Below are 27,937 nucleotides of genomic sequence, written 5' to 3'. Positions count from 1 at the left end.
ATTTAACAACAGCGATAGATTTATATATGAAAATGACGTACGCAAATGACGGACGCTAGTTGGCGCAAGTGTCACGCACACTAGCAGTGACAGATTGAGACCAATTCACCTGCAAAATTACCGCTTCAAAAAGTTTGTGTTGCTCTGAAACACATACACAATGTCAACAAACGGCAGGACCTCGAGAATATTGCAATTTATGGCCCCAGATGAGCGCCGTCAGTTTGGAATTGAGGTAACTGCACATCAGTAAATAAAGCCGGGAGGTTTTCCAATGATGCATACATTTACATCTAAACACGCTAGCAACTCACTTCTCTTTATGTGTGCTCAAAATAAGATTTATATTAACTTGCGTTCTCTACAACGCTAAAATTGCACGTTGAATGCATACCGATGTTAAACATGGTTAAGAGCTTGTCGTTCCATGGTGCTTTGATAATACACCATACTGAACAATTAGCACATTTACGTGCCATATTTATGTGCTACTACAAGATACTTGAAATAATGCCAAGGTTTTTTAACCACATGTTTCAAAAAACATAGTGCCATGCATGTCCAAGACCCTTATTAGGTTCCTGTTGTACCACTTGGTGTTTAATTGGTAGTGGGAGTTCATGTGAAATTAAATACTGTTACATTTTTGTTAGCAGGGTTTCATGTTGTCTCATTTTGCAAAATATGGCAGCTTATCTAATATGAATGAAAATGGTTGGTCACTGCTCAGCACACATTATCTTTAACATGAACTAAATGATTGTAATACATTTTGTATTAATGTTAATGATTTGTTTTTGTTTTAATAGACTCCTTTCCAGCGTCTGGCATGGCAAATGCAAGACATATTAGGGGATGGAGGAATTCTCAAAGAAGTCGTCCATGCAGGAGAAGGTCCACCTGTACCCATGCATGCCTCTGTATCAAGTAAATGGCATAGTTCTAGTTTGCAATGTGCACTTATGATAGTTTAATAGTGCAGCTCAAATTATATTTAACACACTAATGTTCATAACGTTGGGGTTTGTAAGATTGTTTAATGTTTAGTCTCTTATGCTCACCAAGGGTACATTTATTAATACTTAATATTTTAGGTAGTTTTGATATTATTTTGATATTATTTATGTCATGTATAGTATATTATGTTTTAACTATAATTTTTAATCAATTTAAAGGGTTAGTTCACCCAAAAATGAAAATTAATTCATTAATTACTCACCCTCATGTCGTTGGACACCCGCAACACCTTCGTTCATCTTCGGAACACAAATGAAGATATTTTTGTTGAAAGCTGATGGCTGAGAAAGGCTTCAGAAAGGCCTCCATGGCATTCAGTACATTTCCACTGACCCACTCACAAGACCCATATACAGGTCCTTCTCAAAAAATTAGCATATTGTGATAAAAGTTCATTATTTTCCATAATGTAATGATAAAAATTAAATATATTTCATTATATTTCTTTCATATATTTTAGATTCATTGCACACCAACTGAAATATTTCAGGTCTTTTATTGTTTTAATACTGATGATTTTGGCATACAGCTCATAAAACTGCAAAATTCCTATCTAAATTTTTTTGCATATTTCATCCGACCAATAAAAGTCAACCTTCAAATAATTATGTTCAGTTCAAGCCATAGACAGTAAAAGAAATGGACAGAGCGATCCCATTGACGTCAACGGCGAAAAAATGAAGTCAACCTAGGGGCACTCACTTCCTGATGGCTGAGCGAACTGCGCAGCCTCAGACTGAGCTTGACGATGTAGATGTGACGTGAGCCTCCTGTCTGACAGTTGTAGGTCTACTAGTAGTTGTGGAAAGTGAAAGCTAAATAACGTTGTTTAAATATTTTCTCCCGTTGCTTTTGGCTCACAATGGGCTTCTCCCCATTCTTCCCCCTTGACTTTATCAGACTTTATGTCTCCACGTCCCCCCGACTGTCTCATAGACAGTAAAAGATTCCCTGCGAGCGTCTCCTCAGGTCTATACGGTAATTTCTCAACTGTGCGACAGAGTCGCGTTGGTTATGACGCAATCGTTGGCCTATTTTTACAAAAACAGCTTCTGCGGGGCGATAGTGTAAGATACAAGGTAATGAAGCCTTTTAATGCATTGTCGTGTTTCTTTATAAATAAACAATGGACAAATGGAGTCTTTAAACGTCTCAGATGTAAAGTTATTCACTGTCAAAGTGACTCAAAAATGAATGGGAGTCAATGGGATGCTAACAGCAGGTGATGGCTTGGTTAGCAATGGCAGCCCCTAGGGGTGGAACGCTTTCCGAGCGCTAGATTACCCCCTTGGTTCAAGCCTGCAGTCTCCCTCTCATTTACTGAAGCTTTCGCGCCTCGATCGCCCCCCGGTGACCGGTCCCAGTATTGCCACCCTCTGTGTTTTCTAATGGACGCGAGGCAAACTAAATAATAAAATTACACTTCAAATATTTTTTCCTCAAAGTTAGTTTATGTCACTGAAGGCAGTTATCATCACGATGATTTCATTTCAAGTGTTCGTTTTTAAAATAAGTTTAGTTTTAGTTAGTTATTTGATGTTATGAAAACGGGGGGTGTGACATCATGATTGACAGCTGAGACTGACGGCTTCTCTGAGTGAAGTTGTCACTGAGGCACTAACTGACTTTTTGGGAGCAGATTGGAGCTTTAGCTTTAATTTCTACATTTCCATAACTGTTTATTTCACACCAACATAATTAATTGTTTTGCATCTGCGAGAGTGTGGGCGGGCTTTTGATATCGCAGCTGTACTTCCTGCTCTACTTCCTGCTCTCTACTACGCAACTCCGGTCCCGAAATCGCTACTGTGCAGACTCGGTCCCAAGATGTCCGCGCCGTGCAGGCCGCCTAAAAGCTTCAAATCTGCCAAGCGGAAACGGATGATGTCGAGTCGTGCATATTTTTTTACGGTCTATGGTTCAGTAATGCAATCAATACTTGGTCAGGAATCCTTTTGCAGAAATGACTGCTTCAATGCGGCGTGGCATGGAGTCAATCAGTCTGTGGCACTGCTGTTATGGAGGCCCAGGATGCTTCGATAGCGGCCTTAAGCTCATCCAGAGTGTTGGGTCTTGCATCTCTCAACTTTCTCTTCACAATATCCCACAGATTCTCTATGGGGTTCAGGTCAGAAGAATTGGCTGGCCAATTGAGCACAGTAATGCCATGGTCAGTAAACCATTTACCAGTGGTTTTGGCACTGTGAGCAGGTGCCAGGTGGTGCTAAAAACCTAATTTTTCATCTCCATGAAGCTTTTCAGCAGATGGAAGCATGAAGTGCTCCAAAATCTCCTGATAGCTAGCTGCATTGACCCTGTCCTTGATAAAACACAGTGGACCAACACCAGCAGCTGACATGGCACCCCAGACCATCACTGACTGTTGGTACTTGACACTGGACTTCAGGCATTTTGGCATTTCCTTCTCCCCAGTCTTCCTCCAGACTCTGGCACCTTGATTTCCGAATGACATGCAAAATTTGATTTCATCCGAAAAAAGTACTTTGGACCACTGAGCAACAGTCCAGTGCTGCTTCTCTGTAGCCCAAAAGTGGCTTGACCTGGGGAATGCGGCACCTGTAGCCCATTTCCTGCACACGCCTGTGCACGGTGGCTCTGGATGTTTCTACTCCAGACTCAGTCCACTGCTTCCGCAGGTCCCCCAAGGTCTGGAATTGGTCCTTCTCCACAATCTTCCTCAGGGTCCTAGGGGTATGCCATATCATATCATCCGCGATAATACGGTATACATTTTTACATGATGATAAAGTGTCATATCGCGATATCAGAGAGAGAGAGAGAGATTATTACTTTAAAATAGCGAGTAACCCCATCATTGCTGAGAAATATAATGTAGTGATCCTATGCTATAAGTCACAGGGTGGTGTTTATAACTAGCTTCCATGCTCCTGAATCAGCAGCGCGATCTCTGTATGTGAGTGACGTGTGCGTGAATGTGCGCGCACACGCTTCATAATGAAAACAGCTCATTAACACAGAACGGTATTTTAACTTGGAATTACCTCTGCTACTGTACACCTTCCCAATCTGATTTTAATATTCAGACAGACCATGACAAATTACTTTAGGTATTGCTAAACTAGATGCATATATATATGTATGTGAGAATTTGAGCCTTTATCCACCATTCAAATACATGATCCGGAAGAGGAGGAGCGCCGCTATCGCATGTGTTCACGTCCGAGACCTACACGGAAGACAATAACTTGGCGGATAAAGTCATTATTTTGATTTTTTTTGCGCAAAAACTGAATTCTCGTCGCTTTGTAAAATTATTGTACAGCCACTGTAGTGAGATGGACTTTGTAACGCCGTCTTTAGTGCCTTTTATGGGTCTTGTGAGCGGGTCAGTGGGAATGTACTGAATGCCAATGGAGGCCTTTCTGAAGCCTTTCTCAGCCATCAGCTTTCAACAAAAATATCTTCATTTGTGTTCCGAAGATAAACGAAGGTGTTACGGGTGTCCAACGACATGAGGGTGAGTAATTAATGAAATAATTTTAATTTTTGGGTGAACTAACACTTTAATGTGTCCTTGCTGAATAAAGTATTAATTTCTTTCTAACAAACAACACCTCAAAAAACTTAATTTGTATTGTTTGTACTTTTACGTCATACATTCTTTTTTTTTTTGCTACCTTCTCATTAGCTTTTCGACATGAACTCATTTAATCCACAGTTAATTTCTCTGGTTTCATTGAGTACTCTGACGCACCATTTGAGACCACCAACCACCTCAAATATCCACGAATGATGAAGCTTGGTAGAGGTAGGATGGAAATTGAATTCTTACAGTTAAATGATAATCCTTATGATTTTTCTTTATATTGTCTTGTATGTCCAGTGCAAGACACCCAAACCTCTTTCTCTGTAGATGTTACTTTGTATGGCCTAGAGCTCGGCCTTCTTACTATGAAGAAAGGCGAATTCTCCCGTTTTCTCTTCAAGCCCAAATATGCCTATGGAGACCTTGGGTGCCCCCCACACATACCTCCATTAGCCACAGTCCTCTATGAGGTGCATGTCCTTGATTTTCTGGACTCAGCACAAGTGGATGATTTCATGGATTTGACTATGGTAAGATTTAATGCATTTACGGTTGTGGTCAGAATTATTGGAATAATTGTAAAAATAAATCTGCATTGTTTATCCTTTTGATCTTTTATTTTAAAAATACACAAAAATCTACCCTTTCATAGAAGTAAAAGAATTGAAAGTGGGGGTAAATCACATTATGAAATGAATGCTTTTCTATGAAATGCATCCTTTTCTCCAAAATATGCTGAACATTATTGCCACCCTTTATTAAATATAAATATGCCACCCTTTATAAAAAAATTTGCAACCTCCTTTTCCAAAGATAACAGCTTTGAGTCTTGTTCTATAATGCCTGGTGAGTTTGGAGAACACCTGATTAGAGACCATTCCTCTATACAGAATCTCTCCAGATCCATGTTGGTGCTTCTTCTCTTTAGTTCACCCCACTCATTGGCCCTCATTTATCAATAGTGCATACACCAAATTTCCAGCGTACACCTTGCGTACACCCAAACCCACGGTGACTTTGAGATTTATCAATATGGACGTTGGCGTACGGCACGCTCAAATCCTACGCCAGCTCAGGAGGTGGTGTACGCACGTTTGAGTTAGTGCGAAAATGTGCAGAAAAACAATTCCTAACACCACAAAACGCACTGACAAAGATATGCTATGTTATGACCCACTGTAAAAACAACAACAACAACAACAACAACATAGTAATTATAAACTTCAGTGTTTATTTTTGTGCAACGTAGACTTCAATGTTTAATTTGTGTGACTATAGGATACCAAAGCATTTGAGACATATTCCTCCAGTTGCGAGCCTGTGCGGCAGCTGCGCACGGACTGCGACTGAATAATTCAGACTGACAAAATAATAAAAATTACATTCTTCTTTTAAATATTAATAAAATAAATAGTAACGACATTCTTCTTCTAAATAACAATAAGCGTCATTAATAATAAAAATCATAATAATATAATAAAAAGAATCTTATAAATTGTCATGCAATTATTAATGTGAATGAATGGTAGGCTACTCCACATCACATCATCATATCGTACACCCCAATACATGTGCCGTGATACGAAATTAAATGCTAATTGTTTCAAAACGTGCTGTAAAATAATGCACTGTGATGGGTAATTTATCATCCAAACAGCTTTAAACTGTTGGAGTTCGCTTCTCAACCTCCACACTATTAACAGTACTCGCAATTTGGGTCCATATTTGTTTGTTTTATGATGCCTTTAATCCCACTCTTTAAACTCCCAAATAAAATAATTTCGTTTTTTTCCACTTCCCTGGTAATTGTCTCGATGGGCCTCAATCATCTCACTAGTTCAGTAGTCAGGGCACTGATCAGGGAGTCAGCCCATTGACTTATGTCCTAATCAGTGCCCTGACTAGTGGACTACTAAAATGATTGAGGCGCCCCTGATCTCCACGTCGGAGAAGTTTCACTTCTTTGCCGTCTTCCGTGTGTCCATGGCGTAAAATGAGGGCGTGGGGGAGGCGGAGACTTGAATATATAGGGGCGTGTTATTCTAATGACGATTGTTTTCAGCTGCGGCATTTATCAAGGGCAGGTATTGCGTACACCTGGATTGCAGAGGTGCGCACAGCTTCATAAATCAGACAGTGAGAGGAGTGTAAGCATAAACTTACGCCAACATATACGCCCATTTCTACGCAAGATTGATAAATGAGGGCCATTGTCTATTGGGATCAGGTTAGGAAACTGGGACGGTCATGGTAGAAGCTTCATTTTGTGCTCCGTGACATATCTTTGTGTTGGTTTTGATATTTGTTTTGGATCATTGTCCTGATGGAAGATCCAACCAAGGCCCATTATATGATTTCTAGCGGTCATCAGGTTTTGATTTTTTTTATCTGTTGGTATTTGCTAGAATCCATGATACCATGAATCTGAACTAGATCAGAACAAGGGCTACTTTTTATCCCTGTTTGCACCAAGCCCATCTGGTGGGTTTGCTGACAAAAAGCTATTTTTATAGTTTAATCTGAATATATAACTAGCTCCCTTTATAATTTCCAGTTGTGTCTGACAACTGAATATACTGTAGTTTGTTTTTGGATGAGTGAGGAAGATTTTTCTTGAATCACTCCGAAACAACATGTGGTGATTGCAGGGGTTGTTTGATAATTACATTTTTATGGGCTTTTGACTATAATACTCAAAGGACAAATTTTTAAGTTTATCTTGATCGTTATATCTTTATGAGTACAGTCTATAGAAAAAAAAAACGAACCGGATTGGTGCTTGCAACACGGAGCTATTACAGTTAATGCCCAGAGCCCCCCCACTCAGCTAGTACAGCAGCTTTGGGGGCATAAACGTAAAGGGTGTCTTTGCGCCTCTGAACAGACATAAAATGCAACTAAAATGTCTGTCCAACATGAACAGGTCCCTTACATGCCAACGGGATGTGTTTAGCCCCTTAGACATTGTTTAAATTCACCTGTTTTAGACGACTAGCTGTAGTCTCGCGCTGAAGTTGGTTCACCCGTTTCACTAAAAATAACCGGTTAAAAAGAATGATTCGTTCTTGAACCGGACATCACTAGAGTGATGATCCGATCGGACTCACAAGTGAAGAAGAAGAAATGATTCGCGTTTGTGCATTTCCGAATTGTGGCAACATAATGCGAAAATTTGCAGCGAACGCTTTGACAAGGATGACTGACTTACACAGACACAACACAGCGGGGCCAGTTGAAGAAAAATGCCATTTTGTGGTCTAAGATGGGTGCAACCACTGTGGAGGTAAAGTAAAATGTATTTATCCTTCCATTTGGGCGCACACGGCTTGAGGAAAGATGTGCAGTAATAAAATAATCATGCTTTACACATACAACGCTCTTCCCAACTGGACTATTTGCCTTTTTTCCGGCTACAACTGCGTTCCCACGGGACTTCAGCGCGAGATACAGCTAGCCGTCTAAAACACTTATTTAGTTGAATTTAAACAATGGCTAAGTGGCTAAACGCATCTTGTTGTCGTGTAAGGGACCTGTTTATGTTGGACAGACATTTTAATTGCATTTAGTGTCTGTTAAGAGGCACAAAGACACCCTTACGTTTAATTCTCCCCATAGCTGCCGTTTTAGCTGAGTGGGGGCTCTGGGCATTAACTGTAACAGCTCCGTGTTGCAAGCACCAATCCGGTTCATTTTTCTTTCCTATAGACTGTACTCACAAAGGTATAACGATCAAGATAAACTTAAAAATTCCCCGGAGTTGTCCTTTAAATAATCTCTGCAATTCTCCATCTGTACTCCTTGGAGAGTCTTTGGCCTCTCAAACTTTCCTCCTTATCATGCATTAGGATGATATACAGTCCCTGACAAAAGTCTTGTCGCTTATCTATTTTCTAGAAATACCTGATATTAACCTGACTTTTAATTAATTAATTGGTGTTAGAAATAGCTCATATGAAAAGCTAAAACCCTCCCAAATGATGTTTAATGCACTGAAATAAATAATGTTCACAGAAAAAATATTTATCATTTAATCAAGACGGAAAGGTCAAATTTTGGCAAGACAAAAGTTTTGTCGCCTATACAGAAATTGAACAAATTTACAGCAAATACAAAAATATGTCAGCAAATTAAGTTGTGGTGCTGTGAGATCTAAATTTAATATCTTGTATGACTTCCATGAGCTTGAAGGACTGCATCCATGCGGTTTGGCAAGGATTAATACAATTTATTGATGAAGTCATCAGGAATAGCTATGGAAGCAGTCTTTGCATGCCTCCCAGAGTTCATCAATATTCTTTGGTTTCGTCTTCCATGCGTCCTCTTTCATCCTACCCCACATATGCTCAATGATGTTTGTCGAGTTATCTGGGAATTTTACATCAGTATTTGCTTCTAACTCGACAAAAGCATCAGCCATTCACAGGGGACACAGGGAACAACTCCAAATCACTTTTCAGCTCTTGTATTTGGTAATTTTGTCAAGTCAGACAGTAATTTTACAATTTGGCTCAATGATTCAATAAGGTTGATAACCTTAAAGAAAAACAAACAAACAAAGAAAAGAATACATAATTACTTAAGATTATATTCTTAAATGTGAACTAATGCAATGCAAATACAGACTTTTCCACATACAACTGTCTCTAAATTTGTTAATTTACATGTTTGAGCTTACTTTCATATTTATTAAACCATAACATTATCATTCTGCATGAACTATTTAAGTAAACCAGTGGTATAGGTCACTATTTCAGATTTTCTGAATACACAAGGTTGCATTTTTTATAAACACATAATAAACTGCATCACGCACTTAAATAATAACCACAGCATCAAATAACTAGCTAATCTTCTCTATTTTGTGCATTATAATAGTCAAATAGTACAGATTTAAGTGACAATCAGTCCTTCATATAATCAAAGATAGATATTTTCATAACATCAGTGTCCCTGAGATGACCGATCTCTGATGCGTTTCCCGTCTTGTTTTACTCACGGCAGTCTTTTAAATGTTCTGCATTCATCAATGCACATGCAGAAGTTGCATATGCCTTTAATCCGCGTCGTAAGCTCACTGCGGCGATCGCATTTTCTGCTTTCTCTGCACTCTAATTCCGCGTGCGCACGTGCATGCATCTGCCATGTGAGTTTCACTTTCTTCCGCCTTCACTCGTCATTATCCGCCGCTTGTCGTCACTTTCCGCTACTCCGTCAGTAGATTTGAATTTAGCTCCTCCGTTTTGCTGATTTTCTTTGACAGTGCAGAAATCTCAGACACAAATTTGCTTTTTAGCTTCACACCTCCCACTTGACCTACTGGTTCTTGAACCCAAGTAGGTCACACTATCATTTCCTCTAGCGTTTTATCTGGCTGTTCTTCCGCAGGAATCAAAACGACCAACCGTCTAACATCTCTATGGAGGATGGTCGCAGGAATTCTGTTGGTTAAACATTTGGTAACTCTTTTCCTTCCGTCTGTAGTGTTCACTTTGTTAGGCTTTATACTTGAGATTGGATAGTGTGTAAAGACTCTAACATGCACATCTCTGACAACACCTTTGTGATCAGGATTGACTTTGACCACTCTGGCCAACTTGTACTGGCTTCTTAATGCATTTTGGTCAGCTAACCAGACAACGTCCCCCACAGCAACATTCCGTTCTTTCGTGTGCCACTTGCTCCTCACGAACAAATTTGGACCTGCTAACTGACTCCATTTCTTCCAAAATTTGTTAACTTCCCCCTGAATGATTTTCAATCTTTTATAGGGATAGCCTACAAAATCAAAGTCACCTGGGTCTCCCCTTGGTCCTGACCTTCCTAACAAGAGAGAGTTGGGAGTGATGTACTCTATGCAATCCTCTCTGCTCTGGGTTCTCGCATCTATAGGTCTCTCATTCGCCAGATTGGCTGCCATGTAGAGAAAGGTTTGGAACTCGCCCCATGTGAAAGTACCATTGCCTCCCAAGTTGTGAAGGGCTCGCTTTACAATGCGGACAGCGGCTTCTGCTGCCCCATTCCTATGAGGAGAGCTTGCGGGATGGATTTTCCAGGACCATTCAGTACCATGTCTAGCAGCCTCTCCCTCCAGCTCCGACTTCTGCAACTTATCCAGGAACTTGTAGAGTTCTGTGAGAGCAGGTTTAGCTCCAATGAAATTTGAGCCAGGGTCGGACCACAATCTTCTCGGGTGACCCCTCAGGGCTGTGAACCTCTGGTATGCCAGTAGGAAGCCTTCAGCAGACTGGTCACTCGCAACATCAGTGTGAATAGCTCTGGAAGCCATACAGCAGAAAACGATTCCCCAGACTTTGAGTCGTACTCGTTTCTTCACTTCATCCCTTACTTCGTAGGGACCAAACAAGTCCAAGGTTGTGAATTCGAAAGGCACAGCTGGTTCTGCCCTTTCAGGAGGAAGGTCGCCCATGATTTGCTGACACCTTTTTTCTCTTGCTTTCCTACAAATTACACAGCTGTCGACTACCTTCTTGGCTAGCCTCCGACCTTTAATCACCCATGCCTTCTTTCTCATCCTGAGAAGTGTTCCTGCTACTTCTTCATGATTTGCATTGTGAGCTTCTTTGGCCAATAGCATAGACACCCATGCAATGTCAGGTAATATTGGAACCGCAACGTTTTCCTCATTGAAGATTTGAATCCTGCCGCCACAGACCAAGAGCCCTGAGCTTTCTCGGTACACAGCCAGTCTGTTAAGCGTAGTGTCAGGAAAAACCTTATCCTTCTGGGCTGCCAGAAAGAGCCCTCTTAGTGCATCCTCCTGTTCTATTACAGTAAGCACAGTCTTTCTGGTTTCAATCTTCACTGCCGCTTTCCGTTTTTCATCCTTTGGGTTCTGATTTCGACTTCCTAACCACTTCTGTATGGCACGCCATACCCAGGAGATGACTCTGACTAGTCTGGTTAAGCTACTAAATTTTTCCACATTCACTAGTTTTTTGACAACTAAGTCACCTGGTGTTCTTCTCTGTAAGTTATCCTCAAGTTTTAATTCTCCTGTATTCTCATGGATGCTTGGGTCAGAAGTTATGTTGGTTGAATTACTCTCATTCCCAGGGCTTGACACTTTGAGACTTTCTTCTTCTGTTTCTCTCAGGTCTTTCCTTGTTTGAGCTCTCGTCAGAACTGCTGAAAATGTTTTCCTTTGAAGTTTATTAACCCTTTCCCTGGCATCAGCAGCAACCTCAGCAGCGGATTTCTTTGGCCACTCTCCTACAGGATGCCTAAGGAATTGTGGTCCCTTTTGCCAAACAGAATCATCATCAAGATCCTTAGGAGTACCCCCCCCTTGTGATGAGGTCTGCGATATTGAAGTCCCCTGGGATCCACCACCAATCACTGACTGATCCAGCCTTTTGGATTTCTCTGACTCTATTTGCGAAGAACGTCTGGTACCCATAACTATCACGTTGAATGGCGCCCAGCACGGTTTGACTGTCTACTAGGTGGAACCAACGTTCAACTTCCATCCGCCCATGCTTCTCAAAATACTTCCTAAGACGTACTGCGAAAACTGCACCACAGATCTCAGCCTTTACAGCATCCCCCTTCTGGTCCAACGGTGTTAACTTGGCCTTAGACTCGACTAGTCTGACATCTATCTCTTGATCCGTGTCCCACCTTAGGTACAACACAGCTCCATAGCTTTTGTCACTACCATCTGAGAACGTGATCCCCCATGGTTTTCCTTTCCAGCCAACTGGAGTGAGACTTCTGTGAAACTTAACTTGACCAAGCTGTACATACTCCTCAAAGAGTTTTATGGCTTCACTCCTGAGATTTTCAGAAAGGGGTTTGTCCCATGTTTGTCGGGTTAAGTTCCCTTTTCCTGTCTCTTCAGGGTATCCGCGGGGTCTTGAAAAGTCTTAAAAGGTGATAAATCAATTTTGGGAAAATTAAGACCCTTATAAAGTATTAAAAAGTCTTATCACGGCTTTATAAAGTCTTAAATTTTGAAAGTATTTTGTTCAAGCTTTGTCAAAAGAGTTTGACTCCAAAAAGTATTTATGAATATATTTATTTTCATCCCCGTAAGTATTAAAAAACAACCGGGTACTCAGTCTGAGATCTGCTCGGAGCGCGCGCGCCAGGGATGGAAATTAGCGCCGCCACGCACGCCACCAGCCAAATGCGGCTGATTTTGAGTTGTGGCGGGTAAACTCGCTTCACCTACCGAGCTGTTTCACCTCTCTGTAAACTTTGTTCAGTGCATGCGAGTGCTGCCGTATGTGCGCATATGACCAGTCGTTTTCTCCGTCATCACTCGCGTGCGCTGTGTGACTCGCGCGCGCTGAGAGAAGATCTGATGCTGTGCATTATCCGAGAGCGCGCGCTCGTCTCACAGCGCGCAAATATTGAGTTCTCTTTCAAGTCTTGCGCTTAAATGGACAAACTCACACAAGAAGTATGTCAACATGTCCATCTTGATGAGTATCCTAGCAGACATCGTCTGAATATGCCTTAAGTGAACTGCACAGTCGAGAAAGACGAGCATATCCCTGCCTCAGGTCTTAAAGGCGCAGTAGCCTTTACTGCTGCCTGAGGGATGTCCTTATATTTAGTTTGACATTAAACAATGCTCTTGATTGAATAGTTTTTGTAAGTTTAATAAGGATTAATCTTTCATTTAAACAGTTAAATATGCAGTTATTTTACATTTGATTACTTTATTCAATTGCTGTACCTTTCTGCAGGCCAGTAGACCTGCACATTATTATTTAATGAACACATGAGTGAGGTCGAGTTAAACATTCTAGTTTGAATTTTATTTTTCGGTTTTCGGCTTTGGTTTCTTCTTTTTTTGTTTCGGTCAAGAATTGTGATTTCGGTGCATCCCTACTGACAATGTTCTGCTCAATGTTGTCAACACGCTTCAAAGATGCCAGAACGAATAGTTTCATTCTTGGGACTAAAAACCATAAAACTGGAAGCCATAAAAGACCACAAATCATCGTGAAAATATCAGGAATTCATTGAGACTTGAGATTAAATAAACTGCCCAAGTATTGTAGAGCTTGTAGTATTAATTTGTTAAAAACAAAAAAGTGGCTGGTAAAAACAGTGGTAGACTTTGAAAAAAGTTAATTTCCATCCCTGGCGCGCGCCGTCTACGGGTGACGTCATGTATTTTGCGGAATGCGCAGTTAGGTAATGTGTTGCCCTCCATACGTTGTAAAACAGATATGCAATATAAACAATACAAAATTAGCCTACGATAGAGATTTTAAGTCTACATTCGACTACAACTGTTTATTAAAGGTTTGTTGCCGATTAGAACTTGAAGTGCGATGAGGTCTTAAAATATTTTGAGAAGGTCTTAAAAAAGTCTTAAAAAGGTATTGAAATTAACTTCAGGATTCCTGCATATACCCTGCTCTTGGAATGGCTTCCTGACAAGAATTGCACCCTTCTGCTTGGCAGGTGTAACAAGACCTATTGGGTCATAGAGCCCAGCAACTTGGCTTAGCAGGTGTCTTCTGGTCAAAGGGTTAGGGGTTTTCAGTTTCACTTCGTTTCTAAGGAGGTTTTGGCCCATCCTCATCTTCTTCTTCCTTTTTGAGAAGTTAATTGAAGTCATTATGTAGAGTTTGTCCTCCTCTACCAAGTAGCCTATGCCCAAAGCCTTGCTATCTTCATCCTTCATCTGGTTTGGGAGTATGATTACTTGACCTTGAGTTTGCACACCAGTCACTTGCCTCCCACTTTGACCTGACCGTACCCATGGCTTGAGTGCAAATCCACCAGCTGTCAGAATCTCTTCCAGTCCATTTATTATCTCATTCAGCTTCTCCTGGTCATTGTGGGATGTAAGGATGTCATCCACATAACTATCCTCCTCAAGGACTCTGCACTCCTCTCTCAAATGAGAAAACTTTGTTAGTCTTGCTGTCTCACGCATGGCTAACTGTGCAATGCATCCAGCAGGCCGATCTCCGATGTTAACCCTTGTGTCAGCGTACTCTTTTATTTCTTCTTCTTGAGTATCTCTCCAAAGGAACCTGTGAAGATGTACTTCACGCTCCTCCAGCCACACGGAGTTATACATCTTCTTAATGTCCCCAAGAGCAGCAAATACTCCTTTTCTGAATCTAAGCAAGACAGCTCTTATGGGGTTTAGTACATCGGGTCCCTTTAACAGAAGGTCATTCATGCTTAATCCCTTGAATTTCTGGCTACTGTTCCAGACAAGCCGCACAGGAGTAGTAGTTGAGTGGGGATTTGGTGCCACCAAGTGGCTGACATACCAAATTGGACCCTTCCAATTATCAATTACTTCCTTGGTGAGTTTTGTCGCTGCCTTTCTATCCACCATGTCATGGACTTGAGCTGCATAAATGCCTTGCCACTCAGGCACCCTCATGAGTTGTTTCTCTGTTCTAAGGAAAACACTTTCCACTCCACTTCTGTTGTATGGAAGGGTAGATGGATCCTGAATCCATGGATACTTTGTATCCGAGTGTGGAGACTTACTGTGGGAATCCCCTTCAACATAAGTAAGACCTTCTCTTATGATTTCAAGTTCTTTTTCTTCCACAAGGGTCATTTCCTTCCCCCCAGGTTGACAATTACCACAATGACACCCACCACACTTTGGCTCACAGGCTGCTCCAACACTGTCCCATCTCCACCACTCAAGAAACTCCTGATTACTGGTCAGTGAGCTTTTTGTTTCAGCGACATGATTTTTTCCCTTTGGAACTCCAGCCTTCTCAGGGATTTCCTCATACCTGACTGCAGCTGTCCTCATGGATCGGGCAAAATGCGTCTTAGACTCATATGCTGCCATGTTGACCATCTCCAACAGCTCTGGGTGTGCTCCAGCCACTGTTTTCCCCAACGGGCTGTCCCACAGGACAAGATCCCCCACAATCTTCAATCTTTGTGGCGCAAGTCTCCCCTCTCGATGGCTGATAAGGAGCTCAATTTTCTCCGGCCTTTTCAATTCTTCAAGATCCGCCTCAGGGAAAAATTTCTTAAGTTGCTCTGGTGTTACACTCTTGTGAACTTTGGCGATTTCCTCCAACCCATAGCAGATTAACTGGTGAGCCTTCTCTGTCCCTTTGGAACTTTTAACTCTAATCCTGAGTAGGTATCTTTTTGTGCTCACTCTAATGGCCATCTTTCCAACTCCATGAACAACCAAGGTAATTTTCTCACCTCTCAGCTTGAGTCTATCAGCAGCTTCATGGGTAATATAATTAGTGTCTGAGGCCAGGTCTATCAGAGTGCCGATTTTCTGTCCCGCATTTGTGGTCACCTCCATCAGCATCATGATAACAGGAAGCTCTTGCAGCCCACTTTCTTCCAACAATCCCATCTGATCGTTCTCAGAGCAGTTTACCCTTTTAACTTTGTTGGTGAATGCCTTTTTGCACCTTTCCGCGAGTTCTGGTGAGAGCTCAGCCAAGAATTCCTCCTGTTCATCTGTCAATCTGCTTCCTTTCTTACTATCCTTGATGACAGCCTTTCCTTCACTCACGTTCTTGAGTTCCCCTTTTGGACAAAGGAAGTAATGGTGGTCTGACGAAAGTCCTCTCTTGCAGTCTTTGTTCTTGCAAAGGTAGCTATCAATGCACTTGTCATCTTCCTCATGACATCCCAAACACTTTTTACATGCTCCCAGTTTTTTAATGATAGACTTCTTCTCTGCTAGTTTTAGTTCTTTAAACTTTCTGCAGAAGAAAATCTTGTCTCTATGTTTCTCGGCTCCACACACGATGCAACTGCTTTCAGTAGAAATTGTCTTTGTCGTTCTGGTAAAAGGATAGCTTCTCTCAGATTTCCTTTCTGTTTTTTTCTGGTCTCTCTGAGATTTTGAGCTGTTCAAGTTTCTCCAGAATTTCTTCTTCTTTCTTTAGGAACTTTAACAGTGCATCAAAATGGTTCTCTGGTGTGATGCCATTTGCAGGATCTGTCATGTAGACTAGCCTCTTTTCACAAACTCAGGCAACTTGCTCTCAATGGACTTTACGACAAGTGGATTCTTTATCGCGCCTATATTTCCCAGATCAGTGAGGTCTGCCAGGGCTTTTTCCACCATTTGGATTAATTCTATAATCCTTCTTGTCTGATTTCCTCTCACAGCAGGGATCCTCTCCAACTCTTCAACAATTTCCATGGCGATTGTGATTTTATTTCCATACCGGTTTTCCAACACCCTGAAGACGTCATCCGCAGTGTTATGAGAGGACAATCTGAGCTCTTTGGCAATCTTCTCATCAACGCTGTCCACAAGCTGGATCTTTTTAACCTCAGCTGACCCGGTGGGCTCCCCTTGTCTCTGGAGATTTTCCCAGTCCCTTTTCCAGCAGTAGAAATCCCTCTTATTACCATTAAACTTGGGTAAGCTTGTTGGTTTGATTCTCACTACTGGTATCATCTGAGCTGCAGATGCCGTCACATCCAGCTTTTCCCTCATATTGGTTTCTGAAACTCGAGCATCCTCAGCAGCCCTTCAAGCCCACACAAACTCAGTTTTTCTTGCTTCAAGCTCATTACTAAACTCTTTCAGCTTCTGAACACGAATCTCTAGATGCTCTCTTTCAGTTGTTGGGGTCCATCTCTCCCAACTTAATAACGCTCCAGTTGCCTCTTTCACCAGTCTCATCAAGAGCTCCAGTTGCATTTCATAGCTTTCGTAGCCGACGCCGTCGACAGGTATGGTGACTGCACGTTCACAGGCTTTCTCTGCTTCAGATACAGCGGCCGACACCTGATTCTCTCCATATCTTTTCCAGAGGTTGTCTTGCACTAACGCATTAACTTCCTCAAACCTTGCGTCACAGTCCTCCATAGTTTTCCTATAGTCAGCTTCCTGCTGTGCGGAAAGTAATACCTCTGCACCATCTTCTTGGTTAGCTTCAATCTCTGCCAGTAACCCAGCCTTATAATCATCATTTGTTTCAAACACATTTCTTGCTTCAAAAGAGAACTTTTTAAATTCTTCTTTGAGCTCTGATTCTAACAGTCTATGTGCTTCTCTACAGATGAGGTTTGCTTGCTTGGTGAAGCTGCTTTTTTCAGAGGTTCTATCCCTTTTCAGTTGATCGACTGTTTTCCCTAGTGCTTCCTCCGCCATTTTGGTCACTTAATTCTTTGTGTCAGCAGCACTTATTCTGGACTTTACTGAGCCATTGATCTCTTCATCCACACTGCTACACGTGGTTATCAACTGTCGAGTTATCTGGGAATTTTACATCAGTATTTGCTTCTAACTCGACAAAAGCATCAGCCATTCACAGGGGACACAGGGAACAACTCCAAATCACTTTTCAGCTCTTGTATTTGGTAATTTTGTCAAGTCAGACAGTAATTTTACAATTTGGCTCAATGATTCGATAAGGTTGATAACCTTAAAGAAAAACAAACAAACAAAGAAAAGAATACATAATTACTTAAGATTATATTCTTAAATGTGAACTAATGCAATGCAAATACAGACTTTTCCACATACAACTGTCTCTATATTTGTTAATTTACATGTTTGAGCTTACTTTCATATTTATTAAACCATAACATTATCATTCTGCATGAACTATTTAAGTAAACCAGTGGTATAGGTCACTATTTCAGATTTTCTGAATACACAAGGTTGCATTTTTTATAAACACATAATAAACTGCATCACGCACTTAAATAATAACCACAGCATCAAATAACTAGCTAATCTTCTCTATTTTGTGCATTTTAATAGTCAAATAGTACAGATTTAAGTGACAATCAGTCCTTCATATAATCAAAGATAGATATTTTCATACCATCAGTGTCCCTGAGATGACCGATCTCTGATGCGTTTCCCGTCTTGTTTTACTCACGGCAGTCTTTTAAATGTTCTGCATTCATCAATGCACATGCAGAAGTTGCATATGCCTTTAATCCGCGTCGTAAACTCACTGCGGCGATCGCATTTTCTGCTTTCTCTGCACTCTAATTCCGCGTGCGCGCGTGCATGCATCTGCCATGTGAGTTTCACTTTCTTCCGCCTTCACTCGTCATTATCCGCCGCTTGTCGTCACTTTCCGCTACTCCGTCAGTAGATTTGAATTTAGCTCCTCCGTTTTGCTGATTTTCTTTGACAGTGCAGAAATCTCAGACACAAATTTGCTTTTTAGCTTCACAATGTTCATGTCTGGTGACTGGGCTGGCCAATCCTGGAGCATATTGATCTTCTTCGCCTTGAGGAACTTTGATGTGGAGATGGAAGTATGCGATGGAGCACCGTCCTGCTGCAGAATTTGGCCTCTTTTATGGTTGGGAATAAGAGGTAGCTAAGATTTCTTGTTATTTTAGACAATTGATGTTGACTTCCACCCTGCAGATCTCTCGCACACCCCCATACTGGATGTAACCCCAGACCATGATTTTTCCGCCACCAAACTTCACTGTTTTCTGGGTGAATCTCTGATCCATTCTGGCTCCAGTAGGTCTCCTGCAATATTTGTGGTGACTGTGGTGTAATTCAACAGAAGATTCATCAGAAAAATCCACCTTCTGCCACTTTTCCAGCATCCATCCTTTTAGCAGGCTGTGGGCCTTGGCAAATGCCACACGGTTTTTCAATTGTCTTTTGTTTAGTGCTGGCTTCTGGGCACTGATTCGACCATGGAGGCCATTTCGAGACAGAATCCGACAAACTGTTCTGGTTGACACAGGGACTTCAGGTGACCAGGTCTCGTGGAGCTCTGCTGCAGTGGAAAATGGGCTGGCCTTGGATTTTCGAGCCAACAAACGGTCCTCTCGAGCAGTTGTCTTGCGGGGTCTGCCTGACCTGGGCTTGTCAAAAACGTCTCCAGTCTCTTCAAATCTTTTTTTTATCCTCTGTACTTGACGCTGAGACACATTGAAGGTGTCTGCCACATCAGCAGTGGATCTGGTCTTCAGCCTCTTGATAATCAAAACTTTAGTCTCTGGGTGAAACTTAGGCATGTTTGCAGAGGTCTAGTTGCAGTTGATGTGAAGGTCGTGTACTGGGGTTCTTTTTATACACACTTGAGACCTAATTGATCCATTATTAGTCACAGGTGAAGCTCATATGACAAGGTGACAACACTTATGTCTTTGCAAAAATTGACTCAATGGGCTTTACCAAGCTGTGAATATTAGAATACTTTTTGAAAGTTTAGTTTTTCACTGAAACATTATCACAAAAGCTAGTGGGATTAAAATGAGCCATTTCTTGTAAAAAAAATCTTGATTAGAAATATATTTCAGCGGCACTTTAGGTCAATTTGTACACAAGCGACAAGACTTTTGTCAGGGACTGTAGACACACATCCTCTTCCAGGCAGATTTGTCTTTTCTTTAGTTGATTGGAACTTCTTACTGGAACTTCTTCTGCCCTGATGGTGGAAATGGGGATTTTCAATACTTTAAAGGGGGGTGAAACGCTCAGTTTCAGTCAATCTCATGTCAATCTTGAGTACCTAAAGAGTAGTATTGCATCCTTCATATCTCTGAAAAGTCTTTAGTTTTATTATATTTATAAAAGAAATATAGGCTGTACCGAGTCTTTCCGGAAAAAAACGAGCGCCTGGAGGCGTATCGTGTGGGTGGAGCTAATGAATGATGAGTGCGCACAAAGCAGTGACGTCCTCAAGTGTGTAGAAGAAAATGCTACCCAGATTCAACTAATACAGATATGATCCAGAATCAGATCCGGAGGATGAAATAAATTGAACAGGAGAAACAGCAACAGCAGGACGTCCGTCTCTGTGGTATTTACTGTATTTAGTGGCCTGTCAACATTTGTGTGTGTTTACTCGCAGTTTATGAGGACATGATTCGGTTTATGGACTATTGTATGCAACTAAACCTTAGCAGTAGCAAGCAAAACGGTTTTGCACGTCAGACTAGTGTAACGTTATACATAGAACAACACTGGAGTAACCGTTAGCGCATTTGAATGACAAAGCATGCTTTGTGAGAACGCTAGGTTTATGTTTGGGTGGTTTTACAATAAGCAAACTGACACCTATATTGGTCAGCTAAACAAATGTATTTAAAAACACACCATAGATCGCATGCTCCATTGATAAATTATCTATACACGATTGTGTTGTTTACTGATGTTTACTCACTGCCTGCTTCCAAAGCAGGACCGAACCTTTATCGCTGGGACCGCTCCGTCAAAAACACACTTCTTTGGTATGATTTGGTGAAGTCCTGTGACAGCAGTGACGATGGAGATCCACTTTGCGACGCGACTGAAGTGATGTTGTAAAGCTTCCTGTCATTTCTGCATTCAAATCGGTCCAAATGCAGCGCTGCCTTCCCGGAATGCTGTGCTGAAGCGCTGAAGTCGCTTGATGTCACCCATAGAAATAAATTGGAGCACGGTGCAGACTATAACGACATAAGTGTTCACGGACGAGTGGATCTGCAGCTGAGAGAGTGTTTATAGGCGTGCATTTCCTCTCTCGCTCTAGTCATGCGCGTGCGCACCCTACGGGGAGAAGAGCCCGTACGGCCCATACAAGGACCTTCCGCTCTATCGACGTCAAGCCGAGCCATACTCGAAAAAAACTCTCCGAAACTTGTGAGAAACCAGAAGGAGTATTTTTGACACAGAAATACTCCATCAAACGTCCAACATTAGTTTTTGAAACTTTTTCTATGTTTAGGATGGGAATCCAAGTCTTTAACAGTGTAAAAAGCTCAGTATGCATGAAACAGTACCCCCCCCCCCCCCCAACTATTTTCCTACAGCCACTTTCTATTTTGTGAAGTTCAACAATCTTTTGCTGCACATCAAAATTATATTCTTTGGTTTTACTCATTATGATAAATGTTTCAGGGAATTTGGCCTTTGTGTTTTCCAAGCAGCAACCTCTTGAAGGTTGCTGCTTGAAGCCAAAATGGAAGTGACTTTAACTGCAATTCATTGACTGGCTCCAGAAGTGGAGCAGAATCTCATTGAGCCCCATGTTAAAATGCTCAACATTACAGCAGAAATAAAACATATATACAGCCTAGTACAAATTGTGGTTTTAATCTATACGACTAAAACTGCGAGGGGGTGATTTTTAATTTTTTATAACTTATTTGTTTACATTATACAAAGCCTTAAAGTTCTGCATAATTAAGGGCGTTGCCACTTTAAGTAACAGGTTGATAGCCGTTTGTCTGCTGTCTGTTAGTAATCACGTCACTTCAGCTCCGCCCACATCCCGCCTCTTTGCCCATTTTCTATTATCCGGGGGTGAAGCGCGATGATACGCTGCCAAGATGGCAATGGCCAGCTCTTCAGAATCGTATGGGTGGCGTCACGGACCAATTTTTTTTTTTTACAGTCTATGGTTTTTCCTCATATTTATACTCCTGTGGAAAAAAAATGTCATAGCTAGATAATTTCATGTTCCTAGTCACCCTGGTGTGCTAAAAATTTTTAATTTCATAATGTGATTTCCCCTCGACTTTCTATTCTTTTACTTCAATAAAAGGTTATTGTTTTGTGAATTGTTTTAATGAGAGATCAAAAGGATAAAAAATGCAGATTTATTTTTATAGTCATCATTGATAATATTTACCAGCGATGATAATAATTTGACCACAAATTTCTCATTTAGTTTGTTTGTGGTATTTTAAGATTGCGATTTCAACATTCCCCAGGAAGAGCAGAACACTGTTCCTCTGTCCACCTTGCTGAATGTGCTGGAAACACAGCGGAGCTTTGGCAACCTCTGCTTCAACAAGAAGCGCTATGAAGATGCTCGAGAGAGATACAAGCAGGTATTCTGCTTATGAATGTCTTATTTGTTTCGAAAGTATGAGCGTTTAGTAATTGATAGAGGGAAAATGTGCTCTGATGGAGTTTTGTTTCCTTGCCACTGTCGCCTTTGACTCGGCTTGCTCAGTTGGGGGTACTAAAATTTCAGTCTAAGTTATTCTACTAAATATTATAATTTTATAAAAATAACTATAAAAATAAAAATATATAATTTATATATAAAAATAAAATTAATTACTAAATTCCCTGTATTAACTATATCACTGATCTGCCCACATTTTCGCTATATGATAAATTGAAATGAGCTAATGACATCACTGTTTTCTCCAGAGCGAATGTACAGCCGAATCAAATTTTGTTGCAATATTGTCCTGTTTAACACTGTGAAGCTGCTTTGAAACAATCGTCATTGTAAAAGTACTATATAAATAAAGTTGACTTGACTCGAATTTGTTGTTTATTCTAGCTGTGAAAGACAGTTTTTTTCAGTCTAACATACTTTTGTTCTATGGTACAGGCCATGACACTTCTGCAGAATCGGGAGCCGGTGAATGATGAAGAGAAGCAGCGTCTTGAGGAAATAAAGCTGCTTTTCCTGCTCAACCTCTCACTCACGTACCTCAAACTGGAGAAACCCCAGAAGGCCCTTTGCTTTGGTCAGAAAGCACTGGACATCAACCCCCAGAACACTAAAGCTCTCTTCCGCTGTGGCCAGGTTGGAAAATATTTTGACATTTTTATACCCTTTGTTGAAATCGGGTCTGTTCTTCGTACCTCGCTTAAAGGACAACTCCGGTGAGAAATGAACCTAGGGGTAATTAACAGATGGTTACAGAGTAGATCGTTCTCTGGGATGCGTTTTCATGGAAATCGAATGTAAAGAGTTTTATCTATAAAAACAGATTAGCTTATAACACTAGTCTATGGGGCACAAAGTAGTGAAATTAAACCGCTAGTTAATACCACTAACAAGGCTCAAAATAGCCTCACACTAACACAGTAGCATAATGAGGGTCCCTACATGCAAACCGAAGCATTGAGAACTTTGTAAGAGTACAAACAGTTTAATAAGAAGATACGTTATAAACATAGTGCATTACGCGTTCACGGACAGGCGCCATCTTGGAAAACAATCTTGACTCATCGAGCCATGAACGCTGTGCTAAGTGATGAACTGTGACTTGGAATCTCATATGGTCCGTTGTTTCCGGAAGAAAACACTGTGGATCGATTCGTCGAGACGGTTTCCAAGATGGTGCCTGTCCGTGAACGCGTAATGCACTATGTTTATAAAGTATCTTCTTATTAAACTGTTTGTACACTTACAAAGTTCTCAATGCTTCGGTTTGCATGTAGGGACCCTCATTATGCTACTGTGTTAGTGTGAGGCTATTTTGAGCCTTGTTAGTGGTATTAACTAGCGGTTTAATTTTACCCCCCTGTGTCTACCTTGTGCCTATAGACTAGCATTATAAGTTAATCTGTTTTTAAAGATAAAACTCTTTACATTCGATTTTCATGAAAACGCATCCCAGAGAACGATCTACTCGGTAACCATCTGTTAATTACCCCTAGGATCATTTCTCACCGGAGTTGTATCTTTAATACATCTGAGATGATTTGACAGATAACAGATTTTTTTAATCGGCTAATTTGGTTCTTCAAACAAATTTGTGGATTGGATTAAAATATCTGGATTTAATTATCTAGGATAACAGCGTGTTCTTGAGTTCGCTGAAGAGGGCAGATTGGCTGGCGTCAAGACCATGTAATGACATCATATAATTAAAAAAGCCACCTGGCCAAAACTTGACAAATTACACAAAAAACCCAACAAATATCTGGACCTTTATAAGGAAACAGCCAAACGACCAAACCAACATAAAAGTTAAAATAGGCAAGTGATAAATGTTTTTTTAAATGTGATTCTCAATTGATTTATATTCACATTTATTTATATTATATTCAGTATTTGTACATCCTTTACATTTTTATTTCAATGGTGTAATTAGCAGTTAATTAAATTTTTAAGTCAATTTGAAGCAGATTTGTGACGTGACAGCATTAGGTAAAAAATTTTAAGTGTCTATATCAAGTTATCTGCTTCTCCTGCACTGCATCAAGCCAATCCCATAATATCTGTCATTACTCAAATTAATGCACGGCTCAGAGAAACTGTACAGCATGTGTGTAAGACTGCAATAACATTAAAACGAATTATTCCATCACAAATAAATCTCTCAATCAAGTGGCTGTGGCTATAGTATTATACACCTTTTACACAACATTATAATATTTTCAAATTTATTATTATTTATAATAATAAATAATAATTATTCAAATTTATTCAAATGTATTTATTATAAATTTGTCCATCCATCCATCCATCCATCCATCCATCCATCCATCCATCCATCCATCCATCCATTTAGTAATGAACTCTTGTCTAGGTTAATCCTGTTTACATGAAATGAGCAGGTTTAAGCTGACTGAGTGTACGAAGAACGGACCCCTGATCATAATTTTTTTTTGTAAAAAGCATTGCTCTGTAAAATCTAGGACTGTCAACCGAATCAAAATGTTAATCTTAAAAGTTTAATAAAATCATGTGATATGCTGATAAATTAATTAATCACAAATATGAATATTTGCACCCATATTAAGGGCATTTTCAGACCTGTAGATCCTATGTTTTTGTTCTGAAACAGGGACACAAAGGGTTAGTTCACCCAAAAATAAAAATTCTTTCAACAATTACTTACCCTAATATTCGTCTTACAGGTGTCGTTACAGGTAAGTAATTAATGACAGAATTTTCATTTTTGGGTGAACTAACCCTTTAAATTGTTACAATATTGGATTTTCTTCATCCACGGTTCAGTTCACTTTCACAAGGCAACATTTCAAAGCATACCAAAATGTTTATGTATCAATATCTCAATTAGATCATGTAAATGAGAGTGGAAATCAATGCTTTGTCGGAACAGCGTTCTTGAAATGATTCTGTTTTTTGTAATGCATTTCCCTAGCCTGACGTGGTCATACTCAATTCTAGTCAGAATATGAGTCTGAAACTGTGTATCAGACTCCATTGGGCTGTGATTATGGGGTGTTAAAAACCGAACCAGGAAAGACATCAATTGGATAGACCTACAACCAATCAGAGCAGCGAAGCGACGCATAGTGCAGTTGAACTCTGTTGACATTTGACAACTAACATTGTTTTGCCAAGTCCACATTTTTTTCCGCGGGTTGTTTTCCGTGACCGCAGGCTGAAGCGACTATTATGTGATATATAGACCCATGAGTGCAAATTTTAGCAGGCAACCTTGCCAAAATAACACACATTTTACCCCCCAAGCGGCATTTTTTTCCACAGGACCCCCCCGAGAAGGTATTGTTTTGGCCTAGTAGTTGGCGGGGTTTTTTTTGTAAAAACTTGCCAACTCTGTCTGCACGCACACTGAAATAAACAATCTTTGCCAGTGTTGTAAAAAAAAAAAAAAAAAAGCATTTAAGGATACACAGTTACTTACCAACATGATCATCATTTCTGAGAGAAATTGTGAAGGTGACTGCATATACAAACAATCTCTCCGTTTAAGATTTGAACAAATATAATCCAAGCCCCTTTGATGACGTGCATGATTACGTTACTGTTGATCATCTGTCCGTCATCGTCTAAAGCCGGCCCTGATGATTTCATTGGTCTGCACTGTTTCTGTTCGGGGATAATTACTCCTCTATGGATCAAGGCCAGACCGAACTGTCCGAGCTCAAATGTTGGGGGCGGGGCTGGAGTTCGGCTGGCATCCAGGCTAGCATTTCCCATTATGAATTATGCTACAGCTTGGATCGTTGGTCCGTTGGATCAGATCACTTTTTTTTCTCATTAGAACTCATCAGAATTTGCCTGAAAGTCAAATTGGTTTCATTTTCACTCATACCGAGACTACCTCACTCAGGTGATCTTAGATCAGTTCTTTTGGTACAGTTTTAATCAACAATTACAAAAAAAGCTGATATTGTATGTCCTGAGACTCGGCTTCGCAGCGAGGGCAGGGCCAAGCAGTGTCCTTAAGAGGACACATCTGATGTGGCCATCTGGGAGCTCAACGGATCCGGAACAGGCAGTGCAGGGTTTGATAGCTTTTTCCATGTCTTCACTGGAATGCAACGTGGATTGGCATGCAATCATCATCCACTGAAGACTTCCCATGAAGAAGAAATATTTGGAGGCAATGTCGCTCAGCGCCGCTTTATATAGGACCACCCGTTTCGGGCACTTGAACAGTATTAGCTTTTGCAAGTGCGGCAGCATTCAAATATTTAGTCTTCAGTATGGCTCTGTGAAAGGAGATTCCCCGTAGTGTCAGCTTTTGACACAATGTCAAGTGAACCAAAATCAAAGGGATTAAGTGCTCCAAACAAGCCATGTCTGAAAATGCCCTAAGATCAATCATTGAAGCAAGTGAGTAAATCCTTCCACACACACATCGTCACCAAGGCTGCATTTATTATAATAAAATTATATTATAATTTAAAAGAGCTATTTTCTATTTGAATATCACTTTAAATGTAATTTATTACTGTGATGAAAAGGCTGGCTTTTCAGCAGTCATTTCTCTAGTATGTCATATGATCCTTCAGAAATCATTGTAATATGCTGATTAGTTATATGATGATTTGAACTTTTGACTGGTAGTGAATACTTTAGCTTCTGGAAGAACCTTTCAGTAAGGCTTTCATAGTTTTTTTTGTTGTGTTCAGGCCATATGATATCTGATATTTAGAACTGTTTTCTTTTTTTATGAGGCCTGTTTGGAGATGAAAGATTATGAGAGAGCCCAAGATTACCTTACACTTGCTCAAATGAAAAAGCCATTTGACCCTGACATCAACACCTTGCTGAAAAAGCTTGCTCTGTAAGTTTTAATTATTATCTGATATTTTTGTCAAGTCTTCTTAAATTTGTGAATGTGAAAGCTAAACAAATCTACTGATATTTTACAGCTGCTACAAGGACTATTTAGACAAAGAGAGAGATATGTGCACCAAGATGTTCTCAGGTTTGAAGCGAACAGATAAGTGAAGCTGTGTGCGAAACTTGCAGTGTCCATAGTAGTGGTCTTTGCCATTTTTCAAACCCTCCAGATTGACCACAAGTGGGCAGTATAAACCCAACAAATTGTCATTTTGGTTTGAGTGGCCAACATTGCATCAAATGTTGTCATATTTTTAATTGATTTATCGTTTGATTTTATTTAGCTTTTTTAATATACTCTCTGTTACTTGAATGTTACTTTAAGATAAGCTTCATTATAACAAACAGCCAGGCTTTTGCAGAATTATGTTCAGTATTATGTTCAAAACTCTATATGGAGCATCAGGATGTTTTCCAGGTGCAAGTTTCAGAAATCATATAGAGTCTCTAATCTGTTTAACCTATTTGTCATACTCTTAATTTTCTTATTTGTTTTATGTAGGCCATGCAAACTCTGTGCCGGAATATTTTTTTTACTTATGTACACATTAATTCCACTGTCATCACCACTCTGACGGACTATTTTGTGTGTTAAGTTTTTAATACAAAAAGATATTCCACCTTC

At 40.4% G+C, this 27,937-nt stretch overlaps 1 protein-coding gene across 1 annotated transcript; it reads left to right on the top strand.

Moving 5' to 3' along the window:
- The first annotated feature begins 80 nt into the window (after positions 1-80).
- Positions 81-27,937, top strand: fkbp6 (FKBP prolyl isomerase 6). Its single transcript, XM_067439979.1, has 8 exons — positions 81-235; positions 810-927; positions 4,718-4,807; positions 4,913-5,115; positions 22,211-22,330; positions 22,846-23,043; positions 27,144-27,253; positions 27,342-27,937. Exons 1-8 carry the CDS (start codon positions 161-163, stop codon positions 27,418-27,420), a joined length of 993 nt encoding a protein of 330 aa, XP_067296080.1. The 5' UTR covers positions 81-160; the 3' UTR covers positions 27,421-27,937.

Source organism: Pseudorasbora parva, chromosome 3, assembly GCF_024679245.1.
Source record: "Pseudorasbora parva isolate DD20220531a chromosome 3, ASM2467924v1, whole genome shotgun sequence".
Lineage (NCBI taxonomy): Eukaryota > Metazoa > Chordata > Actinopteri > Cypriniformes > Gobionidae > Pseudorasbora > Pseudorasbora parva.
The sequence above is the reverse complement of the archived record's forward strand: the minus strand, read 5'-3'. Positions and strand labels throughout refer to the sequence as shown.